The sequence below is a fragment of the Hippocampus bargibanti genome, linkage group LG19, assembly GCF_051943395.1.
Source record: "Hippocampus bargibanti isolate YZ-2025 linkage group LG19, ASM5194339v1, whole genome shotgun sequence".
Classification (NCBI taxonomy): Eukaryota; Metazoa; Chordata; class Actinopteri; order Syngnathiformes; family Syngnathidae; genus Hippocampus; species Hippocampus bargibanti.
In genome coordinates, this window is record NC_142752.1 from 4,753,607 (window position 1) to 4,768,189 (window position 14,583).

The window sequence follows — 14,583 nt, forward strand, 5'->3', positions numbered from 1 at the left end:
ATGGCGCAGTGAACCGCCGTTGCTCTTACCTTGATGAGCGGGTTGATGACGCCAACGTTGGGACTGGCGTTGAACACTTTGTTGAAGTTGCTCTCTCGGTTGACCAACTCCAGCTGGTAGAACTTCTTGTCATCCTGTCAAAAAAATGGCAGCTGGCGTCACAGCGCCACCTGTTGCTTTGGCATGCGCATTGCATATTATTATTATTTTCTTTTTTACCCTTTAATATTAATAATAATATGAATACATTTCATTTCTAAGCGCCCTTCAAAACTCTCAAGGTCACTTTACAGTCACTGGATCAGTGTTTCTGTGGGTGAGCAGCGGCAGTCACACGTGCCAGCGTTTACTCAACCCGGAATCTCTCAAATAGATCGAAAGCTAGCTAGCTGGCTATTCGATAGCTAATAGATAGCCAAATAGCTGGCTAATAGATAGCCAATAGACAGGCAGCCAACTTGCCAGATAGCTATCTATCCAGCTCACTAGCTGTTAGCTAACAGATAGCCAGCCAGCTAGATAGCTAATGGGTAGCTAATGGCTAGCCAGCCAACTATCTCGCTAATAGATATCTAATAGATGTTAGCAAGCTAGCTGGATAGATAATAATAATAATAATAATAATAATAATAATAATAATAATAATAATACATTTCATTTATAAGCGCCTTTCAAAACTCTCAAGGACACTTTACAGTCACAGGATATCTTTTCTGCGGGTGAGCAGCGGCAGCCACACGTGCCAGCGTTCACTCAACCCGGAAGTAACATCAATAAATAATAATAATAATAACAACAATAATAATAATAACAATAATAATAATAATAATAATAATAATAATAATAATATAGATAGCCAATAGATAGCCAGCTAGCTGGATAGATAGCAAATAGATGGCCAGCCAGCTAGATAGCCAATAGATAGCCAGCCATTACCTTGATAGCTAGCTGGATAGATAGCTAATAGATAGCCAGATAGATCGCTAATAGATAGCGCTGGATAGCTAATAGATAGCCAGATAGATCGCTAATAGATAGCCAGCTAACTACCTAGCTGGATAGATAGCTAATTGATAGCCAGCCAGCTACATAGCCAATAGATAGCCAGCTATTAGCTTGCTAGCAAGCGAGATAGATAACTAATAGATAGCCAGCTAGATTTAGGGACCTACCACTAGTTTCTTGACAAGCGATTCCCTTTCGGACACCATGTCCTTTAGCTCGGCGATCATCTGCAGATCTTCAGGGCGACTTTCCCTGTTTCTGAATTTCTCCTCTGTGCCTTCCAGCCTGCCACAAAAAAAAGTGTGTAGATGCAATTTTTTTTCATCTAGCGTGAATCCAGACTATGAGGGCCGTGCACGTACAGAATTTGCAGGGCGGAAATCTTATCCTTGAGGACCTCCTGCGCCTTGTTGAAGTCGGCCAACATGTTGTGCGTCTCTCTGCTGTGGATGGCGTTTAGTTCCGTCACGTCTCGCTCGTGACGCTTCTGTAGCTCCTGTTCGTGAGCCCTGATGATAAGAAACATACAATATTGCCTTTTGCTAGCTTGATAAGTTGTTGTTTTTTTATTATTTTAAACGTTGCTCTGTTACCATACAATTTTAAAACAAAATATTGGGCAATATATCTCCTCCAAATTGTGACGCTCCCCGGGAGGAACGCAACTCATTTTCCCGGCTTCTGCATTCATTCATTTATGTCATTATTTTCTATTTTTAGCTCACACACACATATGCACATGTGGGCGTTACATAATGGACGCATGCTGTGCTCACACACACACTTTTTAACCAGCAGCAAGATTGATGAATTCCCATCATGCGACCGAAAAGAACATTCTTGATGCCTGACAGGAGGAACTTCACACTTGGAGCAGGATATAATAATAATAATAATAATAATAATAATAATAATAATAATAATAATAATAATAATAATACAGAAATATTTTTTGGGCTGGAAGAAAAGGTGAAAATTTGACAATGCTACTTTCAAATCTATATGTTAGCCAAGCAATAGCGAGTTGCTATATGAGTTAGCATGAAGCCAGCTAAAGGTTATCTCTGACTGCTTTTGATCCACAACGCACAGCGTTTGTTTCGTTTAGTTGGATGGTAAGTCAAATAAATGATTTTTTTTAGACCTCTATGCGCAAAAAAAAAAAATGTTACAATTATTTGTTCTTCTGACCCAAAAGTCCAATTTTGGTATCACAAGCTACCTGATCTGCTGATTGGACTCGCTACGTATCTTGAGCACCTCCTTTCCTTTGAGCTCCAGCTCTTTGGTAAGGCTGCTGATGTTCTCGTTGAGCGTGTGGATTTGGTGATCAAGCTGAGCGATGTGCTTCTTCCTGCGTGTCACTTCCTCCTGCAGCTCGGCCATGCGGCCCAGCAACTCGCGCTCCTGAAAGGAAAATAAATACTTTCTCCCGGTTACCAATTGATTGATAAATAGATAAATAGATAAACGGATAAATCGATAAACGGATAATTGGAAAAATAGCAAAATAAATAAAAATGGTGCACCTGCAAATGTATTTGTCGCTAAATGTCATTTTATTGTCTACATGATTCTTATTCTTATTATTACTATCACCATTATTCTAATAACATTCATTCACATTATCAGCATAATTATCATTATCGTCATTATTATCATGATTATCGTCATTATTATCATTATCATCATTATTATTATCATTATCATTATCATCATATTATTATCATTACCATTATCATCATATTATTACCATTATCATGATATCATTATCATTATCATGATCATTATCATTATCATTATCATTATAATAATAATCATCATCATTATCAATACCCCACCCCATCCCCTTTCAAATTGCTGATGTGGACTGCAAATTTCCCCATTGTGGGACGAATAAAGGTTTTCTGATTATGATTATCATTATTATCATTATTATCATTCTTATCATTAACATTAGCAGTAACAGTAGTATTATTAGTTTTGTTAGTATTATTTTGATTACTATTATTATTGTAACATTCATTATTATTTTAATATAATCATCATTATGATAAAAGTCATTATTATTATTATTATTATTAGTAGTAGTAGTAGTAGTAGTAGTAGTAGTATTAGTAAAAATCCATTATTATTATTATTATTAGTAGTAGTAGTAGTAGTAACAGTTGTATTATTAGTTTTATTAGTATTATTTTTATTACTATTATTATTGTAACATTCATTATTATTTTAATATAATTCTCATTATTATAAAAGTCATTATTATTATTATTATTATTATTATTATTATTATTAGTAGTAGTAGTAGTAGTAGTAGTATTAGTAAAAATCCATTATTATTATTATTATTATTATTATTATTAGTAGTAGTAGTAGTAGTAGTAGTAGTAGTAGTAGTAACAGTTGTATTATTAGTTTTATTAGTATTATTTTTATTACTATTATTATTGTAACATTCATTATTATTTTAATATAATTATCATTATTATAAAAGTCATTATTATTATTATTATTATTATTATTAGTAGTAGTAAAAATCCATTATTATTATTATTATTATTATTATTATTATATTTTGGGGGATTCTTACAACACAAACAAAACAAAAGGAAAGGAAAAACGTCAAAATAAAATACATTAAACATGACTAAAAAAAAATCAGTAATTTCTGCAAACTTGATAAAATGCATTTTGTTTAAAAATAAATAAAACAATATCTAAAATAAGAATGCTTTTGCGCTACTTATTTCCAATGTGATCAAACATGCGAATGAGAAGTTGACTTTGCAAGCAGATGTAGCGCCAGATAAGACATCTGCTTGCTCTATCGGAACCACTTTGGCTCTTCTTTCCTTTCCGACCCACAAAACATTAATGAGTTCACCCCCCCCCCCCATCCAACTATTTCCCTGTTCATTTTTTTGTCCGCCATCTTTCTAAATAAAGAAAAAGAAAAGCTTTAATTATTCATCCAATGAGGACATTAGCTCACCGAAATAGAGTGCCTTTGTCGCACTGTGCTGAAAATAGAATTGGAACATCCCTTTTTATTCATTTGGGTACATAATCGAATGTCATCCAGTGCAAGAACTGCATCATATGGGGGACGCGCGTGCGTGTCCTTCATTCAAACGCTTTTAAATAGCAAAGAACGCCCACACTGTGATGACAAAAATAAAATCCATATATTTTTTTTTCAAGCTGATTAACATGAACCAAAAGACTGTTCGCTCGCTCGCTCGCCCGCTCACTCGCATGCAGGCAGAAAGCCCAGAGGCCAATTTAACACATTTATGCAAACGGAATTTGTCCAATTAGCTGTGGAAAAAAACAAACACGCACATACAACGGCACACAAAGTTCTATTAAAAAAAAAAAGATAAGGCACTTAAGATATATTGATCGAACCTGGAGGTGATTTTTCTCCACCGTCTTTTCCAGTTCCTTCTTGCTGGCCGTCACTTCCTGCTGGTGGTTTTGTCGCAAGTGCTCGATGGCCGACGCGTGGATATGGTTCAGCTCTGACCGAAGTGATGCTATGACAAAAAAGAAAAGATATTTGCTAATGCTAATTTCGGCTAGCACGACAATGGCGTTTTACATTATACGTTAGCTTTAAAGGACAACCGACGTCTCCGGACAAGTTGTGTCCATAATTTGTAAAATGGCTTCAAATTCTACTGAGCGTATTTTAATAAGATTCCACCGCATATAGCTATATTTTCCGTTTTAAGACTCGCTCTGAATATTCAGGAAGTCTTGTTTTTGAGTTGGTGACGAGTCCGTACGTGACGTCACTAAAGGAACGCCCCTAACCGAAAAAAAAGACACATTGTAGCAGTCCTTCCATCACGTCAATGTATTTTGCTGTACATATTTGGTCTGAAAACCGTGTTGAACCCAAAAGCCGCCAGAAGAGGGCATCCAAGCTCCATATAAGGAATTTATCAGCCTGTGGAAACGGAGGTGGCCACAGGAGGTCGCCATTTTGTGCCTCTTTTTTTTGGGTGAGACATTTCCCCCCAATGTTGCCTCAAAATGGCACGAAATAAATTTTTTAATCAATTGCAAACATGTATGCTTTCCTCTTCAGAACTATTTGAATCATATTCATAACTGGATGTGTAATAAGAAAGCTTATTCTCCAAATCTGAAGCCATTGTTTGGATTCTCCAGCAATGCAAGACGTTTTGATGTGACGTCACGAACTGGGGCGGGACTTTCTGAAAATGCCCAATTCGCAGCTCAATTTTTTGCAGATTTTGGACACTTTAAGTCATTTTTATTGGTGTTTTGCATTTGAATTAAAAATATCATACTGCGTGTTTTGGGTATTTTAGATGCTATCAAACGTTTTTCTAATGTCAGTTAGGAAACAAAAAAGTGACGTCGGTTGTCCTTTAATACAGTATATTCTGTTTATGTCTATTGAAAAGCTTCTCGATGTGGAAGATAAAGACACACGATTAGCTTTACGCTTATTTCAGGCCAAAATTCACACAGTGCAGAAAAGAAGTGTAGGGCAGGATAATTAAAAAAAAAAAAAAACAGGAGTGACGTTAGCGAGACGGACAGCGGTAGCGTTGTGGTGTCAGGCGCTCGAGCGTGAAGGTTAATGGGAGGATTCATTCATCAGTTGCTTGCGCATACCCAGCATGGCCTTGCCCTCATCCTCCAGCTCGAAGCGAAGCGTCTGCAGCTCCTGCTCCGATTGCTGCTTGAGGGTTTCCACACTGTGCCGGTGGGCCTCTCGCAGCGACTGGAGCTCGGCGTGGTGGTGTTGACGGAGTCGCTCTTCTAACTCCTATAAAAAATAAAATATCAAATGAAATAAACAAGACAAAATGGTGGAAATGAGAGAGAAAGCTCAGCGGGATAGTTTGCCTCTCCCCCAGCCACTTCTTCAAACTCTCCCCGAGCCACTTCTTCCAGCTCTCCCATAGTCTCGGTTGTGCACAGACCACCTCACCGCAGAGAGGCATCCATGTTAAATATATGCCCGAACCACCTCATACAATACAATACAATACAATACAATACAATACAATACAATCATTTCAATGTTGAGCACTTTCTGCACACTCTTTGTTTTATGAAGCAGTTCTAGATGACGGGAGGAGAGGACCAAAGCGTCTTTTTCACCAGTGGACCAGGGACGTCATGGTGAAATGGGCACGTTTGCTACGAGCTGAATGTTGAAAGCAAACACAAAGCTAACTATCAAGCTAACTATCTATGAGTTATCTATTAGCTATATAGCTAGCTAGCTATTAGTTATGTATTAGCTAGTTAGCTAACTTTCTAGCTATTTGAGTTGTTCAACTATATAGCGAACTATGAGTTTTCTATTAGCTGTCTGGCTAGCTATCTATGAGTTATCTATTAGCTAGCTAATTTTCTACCTATTTGAGTTATCCAACTATCCAGCTAACTACAGTAAAGTCTCGTTATATCGATATTCAAGGGAGTCTGAAAAAATATCGATATAACCGGGACTATCGATATATCCGACCCTGTTTGCATGTAATTTTCTCCGTGCGTTCATAGAAATAGTATCGATATAACCGGGACTATCGATATATCCGATATCGATATAACGAGACTTTACTGTATCTATGAGTTATCTATTAGCTTCCTAGCTAGCTATCTATTAGTTATCTATTAGCTAGCTAGCTAATTTTCTATCTATTTGAGCTACTTCCAGGTTGAGTGAACGCTGGCGCGTGTGGCAGCCGCTGCTCACCCACAGAAAAACGTCCGGTGACTGTAAAGTGACCTTGAGAGTTTTGAAAGGCGCTTATAAATGAAATGTATTATTATTATTAATACAATACAATACAATACAATAGACATTAATCCTAAATGAAATGTATGAACAATAAAATGTAATTATAATAATAATACATTTCATTTAGTATTATGTATTAATATCTATTGTATGGCTGCACTCCAACCATTTTTTTTTTCTCGGCGTGTTCTATAAAAATCATTTTGTAAGAAAATCTGAAGAACCTTCAGCGTTGCCCCTTTTCATCAAACCAAATGGTCCCCGTCTGAGATGAGCGAGATGGAGGATAATAACAACGTGATGGCTCCTTCTCGCACTGTTAATGGTGTGTTTTTTTCTTTTACTCCCCCTTCTCTTTTTATGATTCCCTAGGTGCAACTCACCACACGGCGGCTACTGCACGAAAGCGGCGTGAAGGCAAACAATAAGCTTAATTTTCTTGAAAGCGCTCACAATTATGAAAAGTATTAAAAGCTGATTATCATTTGGGTATCAGCGAACGAAACACTTGCGATGTGATTATCACGACATCTACGGTAGCTTCCATTAGGCACTTAATGATGTTTTGCATTCTACGTTAGCGTTAAACCTTAATGAGATAAAATTTTACCACTTATTTCCGAATATGTTACTACAAAAATATTCATATGTACTGTTGCTTGTAAATTGAATGTTCGTAAGTAGGGGAGTGTCTGTATTCATTATTTAGGAAGCCATAATAATCATTGTTGTTCTTCGCGGAGGATAAAGAAAAGCTTTTCCTACCACATGATGGTATGAGGTTGAAATATGAGATTACAGTAAAGTCTCGTTATATCGATATCGGATATATCGATAGTCCCGGTTATATCGATACTATTTCTATGCACGCACGGAGAAAATTACATGCAAACAGGGTCGGATATATCGATAGTCCCGGCTATATCGATATTTTTTCGGACTCCCTTGAATATCGATATAACGAGACTTTACTGTATTTGTAAACCACAATGTGTAATTCCATTTGTTTTATGTTTAGTTTGACAGTAGATGTCGACTTTAAAACAAGTCAATAGATAAGATCTTATCTCAGAATGCGACTTTAAAGTTTGTCAATAGGAAAATTTGGATCAGTGGAAGTAATATGTTCCAGGAGTTGAAAATTATGATGGGTAAAATAGCGTACAACACGAGCGTCTCTCTCTCTCTCTCTCTCTGATTTTAAAGCAAGCCAGCCAATTTGCCGTTCTGTCTTTGTGAAAATGAGAGCGAGCGTGTGGGAGGAAAAAAAAAATGGTGTTTTATTTATTGCTTCTGTTCTTGATCCGTGCGATGACGTTTGCATAGAATAATAAACAGAAATATGGATATGTGTGTGTGACGCATTTTGAGATGATGAATAAAAGGAAGGACGCTGTTTCCGACGTCAAGCTTTTACGTAATTACTGTTGCTGACGCAATATGGTGGGATTGTTCCATTTTGGATTCTGGAATGAGGTGAGGAGGGAATAATTCTATCGTGATGCTAAAAGTCAAATTGAGTCATCAACCAGAAATAATATTTTAAATCAAATATAAATTTAAATCATAGTAATGTTTTCTTTTTTGTTTTTTTTTGTGACGTCTTGTTTCTCCCACCAACACAGACTATAGTTCTGTGGTTTTATTAATATGGTGTACACATTATTATACGTATTATATTATCTTAATTATATTAATTACGTCATGTCATGTTATATTATATTAAATACAATTATATTAAATTATATCTAATTAATTATACCTAATTAATTATATCTAATTAATTATATTCTATTATTCTATCACATCACTATATTATATTATATTATATTATATTATATTATATTATATTATCTCATCTCATTTTCCGTACCGCTTATTCCTCATTAGGGTCGCGGGGGTTGCTGGAGCCTGTCTTATATTATATTATATTATATTATATATTTTTTTAATTCATAGCGTCAGTAACTCGATTAAGGTTTCATTCACATCTGGTATAATTGTACTGTTACCCACAAGAGTTGTTCTTCGCAGAGGAGAAAGAATATAGCATCTGCTGTCATCCTACTTTTTAGGCCGCCAAAACGTGACAGCTGTAGTTTCATCTTTTTTCATGCAAGGGGGTGCCTATGAAGCGCTGGTCAGACCTCTGGCAATGTTTTTTCCCATTTTCCTTTTGTACAGCCGCCCCCATTTTAATCTCAGATAACTCCAGACCCATATATTTAGAAATTAACTTTTCGATTTTTTTTTCACACATTTTCGATTCAAAACTGCGACAGCTTCTATAATTTAAGACGCCACGAAAATCCCAAACCTTGATATCTCGTTGTCGCGCGTGCTCGACGTCCTGCAGGGCGCAGCACTGAGCCTCGTGCAGCCGCTGGTGTCTGCGCTGATGCTCCGTCTGCAGCTCGTCCAGTTGCGCGCGCAGGTGCTCGCGCTCTTGACTGAACTGTTGCTGAAGCTGCTGCAACGATGACTGCGACTGCGATAGCTGCATCTCCAGACTCTGCTTCAGCAAGGAGATCTAATCAAAAAAAAAAAAAAAAGAATTTTGATTGACATTTACGTTATTTGCAATGAAAGGAAAGCTGATTTGTTTTTAAATAATGTATTTTTTTTCTTTTTAAGGTAAGGAATTATTATTATATAATTAAAACAACCTCCCCATTAACATGGACCAATCAGCAAAGCTCTAGATCGATAACCTTAATATGACAATATATTTATATTTAATTTCCAAAATGGACGTATATAAATTATGTCATTGTACTTTGAAAAATATGTCAAAATAAAAACCATGTGCTAATAATTAGATTTTTAGAATGCCTTACAGAAACAAAAATATGGACACTTATGAAATAGCTATCCCCCTTTAAAAAACAAACAACAAAAAACAAATACTAAAGTTTACTTTAAGTATCATAAACGTTATTTTTTTAAAGCTAGGCCGTTATAATGCAAAAAAAAAACAAACAACAGGAATGATGCAGTTTACAATTGTTGTTATTTATGTATTAATTTTGGTATTTAGTGCGGAAGGGACCGCACATTGCTAATTTATCAGCACTTGAAACGCGACTAAGAATAAAACAGAAGAGCTGGATTGGGCTGCCACACACACACACACACACACACACACACACACACACACACACACACACACACACACACACACACACACACTTACACAAACACACACAAACTTTCACCCAGTCGCTTCTGCCCTAAATTTGGAGAATGTGCCGTGACTAAGATGCGAGTCACACTCAGTGTCAAAAGCTAGCATTAGCATCCGCTACACAGACACGCAACGCGTCCAATGGTGTCACTCACATACACGTAAAGACTTGTTAAAATTGCTATAGCTGTCCCACACAAACATTACATTATAAAAAAATGAAAATAGATAAATTTACAGTTAAAGTAAACATCAAACAAAGGGAATTTGACTGTATATTTTAAATGTGCGCATAGGTTCACCATAATCTGGTCAGTTTAGCTCAATGCTATTAGAACAATAGAACAATAGAAAACACTAGAAAGGCTAATGATTAGCATCAAGCAACGGATATTAAAATAATTTGGATAGCAATGAAATTGTGTAGCCTAAAAAACAACAACACATTTTTTAAAGGACAAGTTGTGTCCGTAATTTGTAAAATCACTTCAAATGACTTTTACTGAGCGTATTTTACAAAGATTCCACCGCATATAGCTATATTTTACGTTTTAAGACTCGCGCTGAATATTCAAGAAGTCTTGTTTTCGAGTTGGTGACGATTCCTGACGTGACGTCACGTCAGGAACGCCCCTGACCGAGAAAGCGACACACAATGCATTTTGGGTACTTTGTTTGGTCTGAAAACATCGTGTTGGTCCGTATTGATGGCGAAATTAGAAGAAAAACATAAATAACGCGATGGTGAATCATTGTGTGTTGCACCAAGACTACTATTTGATACTAGTTGACGCAAATTCCCAGCAGACAAATAAGCCCATTTCCAACGGAGCTTGGGCGCCATCTTGTGCATTTTCTGGGACGCTAAGTCCAGATGCTCAAAATGATACGGAAGGACTTCTTTAATCGATTGCAAACATTTATGCTTTCCTCTTCAGAACTATTTGAATCATATTCATAACTGGATGAGTAACAAGAAAGCATCTTCTCCGAATCTGAAGCCATTGTTTTGATTCTATTGCAAGGTAAGACGTCCTGGTGTGACGTCACAAACAAGGGGGCGGGACCTTCTGTAACTGGCCACTTCCGAGGTCATTTTGAAGTAGTTTTGGGACACTTTAAGTTATTTTTATTGGTGTTTTGCATTTGACTAAAAATATCAGCCTGCATTTTTGGGGTATTTTAGATGCTATAAAACGTTTTTCTGATGTGAGTTAGGAAACAAAAAAAAAAGGTGTCGGTTGTCCTTTAAATGATGATACGGTTAAAACGGTCCTCTGAGGGAAGCGTTCAACTTTAAAAAATCAAATTGGCAGGAGTGTAATTTGGTGGCCACGCATGTCAAAATAGTGAGCTTTTGAAACGCTTGGAATCAAAGCGGAGTGTCCTCCAGGCACTTTGCATAAAAAGCGGAGGCTTGACGCCTCGCTGACAGCGTGGCGAAAAGGGGCCGTTATCCGTCACGCGGCGGTCGGCGGGCGGCTTTTAGCGAAAGAAAGAGCTCTTGTCCTTTTTCCATCCCGCCTTTTTTTCCGCCATGTTGATTTTTTTAAACAATATGTCTATTTCAAATGTTTACGGAAATGAATGAAACGGTCGCCGACAACGATGGGGCGCACCTGCTCGAGCAAGTCATCCACTTTCCTCTGCCAGCTGTCACGGGAGTTGCTCATCTCTTGGTCCTTGTTTTGGGCCAGCTGGCTCAGGGCGGCCGCTTTGTCCGCCTCGTGCGTTTCGCGAAGCTCTTCGCGCAGTTTTTTGCATTCCTGCCTGAATAATGAAACACAACGTGAGCGCAACAATGGAAAACTTACATCCGATGTCCATCCATCCATCCATCCATCCATCCATCCATCCATCATTGTATCCAACATTGTATCCAACATTTGGCCTTATATCGATCCATCAGCCATCAATTCACTCAACAATCGAACATTCATTGATCACAAATTTGAGACATCCATCCAATCTGCTCATGCAACACCTCAAAAGATGTATTTATTTATGTATTTATGTTTTAATGTTTTTATGTTTTTATGTTATTATGTTTATATGTGTTTATGTATTAATGTATTTATTTATTTAAGTATTTATGTATGTATTTAAGTATTTATGTATTTATTTTTGTTGATTTATTTATTTATGTATTTATTTGTGTGTATATTTATTTATTTATGTGTCTATTTATTTATCTATTTATTTATTTGTTTATTTATGTATTTATTTTTTTTAGTATTTATTTGTATATTTATTTATTTATGTATTTATTTATGTGTGTATATTTATCTATTTATAAATTTCTTTATTTAAAAATGTATGTATTTATTTATTCATGTATTTATATTAAGTATTTATGTATATATTTTTGTTTTTATTGATGTATTTATGTATTTATTTGTGTGTATATTTATTTGTCTATTTATTTATTTGTTTATTTACTTATTTATTTTTTTGAGTATTTATTTATTTTTATTTATTTATGTGTGTATATTTATCTATTTATAAATTTCTTTATTTAAAAATGTATGCATTTATTTATTTATGTATTTATTTATGAATTTATTTATGGATGTATTTATTTGTCTATGGCTATTTATGTATGGTTATTTGTTTATTTATAAACATAAGCACATATTAATGTATTTGCATATTTATCATTTAGGTATTTATGCATTTATTTATGTATTTTGTTATTCATTTATGTGTGCATTTATTCATGCGTTTATGTATTTGTTTATGCATGTATTTATTTGTATTTATTTATTTATTTATCTGCACATTTATTGATATATTTATTTGTTTATGAATTTATTTATAGAATCATATTAAACATGTACTTTTCCAACCCCCATTTCACACGCATGCGTCACCTGAGGGTCTCCGTCCACTTCAGTTCCAACTCCAAAGCCATTTTATCCATCTTATGTTTTTCTTCTTCTTTGGTGCTGATCACTTTGGCCTCGTGTTGCCGTGTTTGGACCTCCAGCTCGCCCTGTGGCACAAACACACTTGATCAATCGATGTGCTTCGTCCCTGAATGAGGTTTGCGTGGCGGGCACCTGCAAGGCGGTGAGCAGGTTACTGGTCTCGCGAAGTCGTCCCCTGGTAGCGTCCAGTTCCTCCAGCAGTTTGTCCTGCGCCTGTTTCATGGTGGCCATCTGACCCTCGGCCGCGCCCATCTCATTCTCGCCACGCTTCACCTCCTCCTGCAGACGCCGCAGCTGAAGCAGAGAGTTTGAATTTAGAACTCTAAATCCTGGTTGGGAATTTTTGCTTGAAATTTCTCTCTTGAAACCCTAATTTCAAGCCAAAATCTTGTCATGAAACCTTAATCGAGAGCGACTCGGCTTGTTTGGCCTCCAACGCAAAGCCAAGACCCAGAAAAGGACTTTGGTGTCTTTCCGGGACCAAGAAAGGCCAATCGGACTGCGCCGCTTGGCTGGAGTTCTATCTATTTGCTATCTATTAGCTAGCTACCTATCTGGCTATCTATTCGCTATATATTTGCTATCTAGCTAGCTGGCTATCTATTTGGTATGTTGCTAGCTACCTAGATGGATATCTATTTTCTATCCATTTGCTATCTAGCTAGCTATCTATTTGCTATCAATTTGCTATCTATTAGCTAGCTACTTAGCTGGCTATCCTTTTGCCATCAATTTGCTTTCTATTAGCTATCTGTCTAGCTACCTAGCTAGCTATCTATTTGCTATCTATCTATATGCTATCCATTTGCTATCTATTATCTAGCTACCTAGCTGGCTATCCTTTTGTTATCTATCTGCTTTCTATTAGCGATCTACCTACCTTTCTAGTTATCTATTTTCTATCCATTAGCTAGCTACCTAGCTGGCAATAGATTTGCTATCTATTAGCTAGCTAACTAGCTGGCTATCTATTTGCTATCCATTTGCTATCTTGAGAGTTTTGAAAGGCGCTTAGAAATGAAATGTATTATTATTAGCTATCTAGCTAGCTAGCGATGTAGCTGGCTATTTATTAGTATATGGCTATATAGCTAGTTAGCTAACTGTTTTGCTGGCTATCTGTTAGCTAGCTAGCTGGTTACTTCCGGGTTGAGTGAACGCACGTGGCTGCCGCTTCTCAACCGCAGAAAACTCGATCCTGTGACTGTAAAGTGACCTTCAGAGTTTTGAAAGACGCTTAGAAATGAAATGTATTATTATTATTATTATTATTATTATTATCGAACCGTTCAGCCTTGCTTAATATTAATAAAGTCATTTTTTCCTAACCTCCTGGTCGGCGGCGTCGAGCTTTGAGCTCATTTCCTCTCTCAGCTGGTCCAACTGGTGCAGCAGAGCACTCCTCTGCTCCTCCAGCGTGTGGCGCTCTCGCTCAAACTGCTGCTCCAGCTCCTGCACACAAACGCACGAGCATTTGAGTGAAATGTAAAAAGCTGCTAGCAAAATGGAAGAGACGCCATGTGTCACTTTGGATCTGGTGTCCCGCTCGCAGCGTCATTTGCCCAATGTGTTACGCGAGCGGCTCCAGGTTTATTTTCGGGTTGGGGCTAACGAGTGCCCGCGGCTCTGCTGGAAAAAGCCAAGCGGGATAAGCGTACGGATTCCCGTTGGAAACC

At 36.9% G+C, this 14,583-nt stretch overlaps 1 protein-coding gene across 4 annotated transcripts in view; it reads right to left on the reverse strand.

The window, feature by feature from the left end:
* fam184ab (family with sequence similarity 184 member Ab) overlaps positions 1-14,583 on the reverse strand; it is a 37,496-nt gene that overhangs the window by 5,294 nt on the left and 17,619 nt on the right. For all 4 annotated transcript variants that reach the window (XM_089022303.1, XM_089022301.1, XM_089022300.1 and 1 more), the window contains 11 exons: positions 14,237-14,359; positions 13,040-13,201; positions 12,851-12,972; positions 11,600-11,750; positions 9,114-9,326; positions 5,659-5,812; positions 4,417-4,544; positions 2,228-2,412; positions 1,368-1,514; positions 1,173-1,290; positions 30-134 (listed from right to left, as the gene is read on the reverse strand). In XM_089022303.1, coding sequence (XP_088878429.1) covers positions 30-134; positions 1,173-1,290; positions 1,368-1,514; positions 2,228-2,412; positions 4,417-4,544; positions 5,659-5,812; positions 9,114-9,326; positions 11,600-11,750; positions 12,851-12,972; positions 13,040-13,201; positions 14,237-14,359 — 1,608 coding nt within the window. The remainder of the gene's footprint in view (positions 1-29; positions 135-1,172; positions 1,291-1,367; positions 1,515-2,227; positions 2,413-4,416; positions 4,545-5,658; positions 5,813-9,113; positions 9,327-11,599; positions 11,751-12,850; positions 12,973-13,039; positions 13,202-14,236; positions 14,360-14,583) is intronic.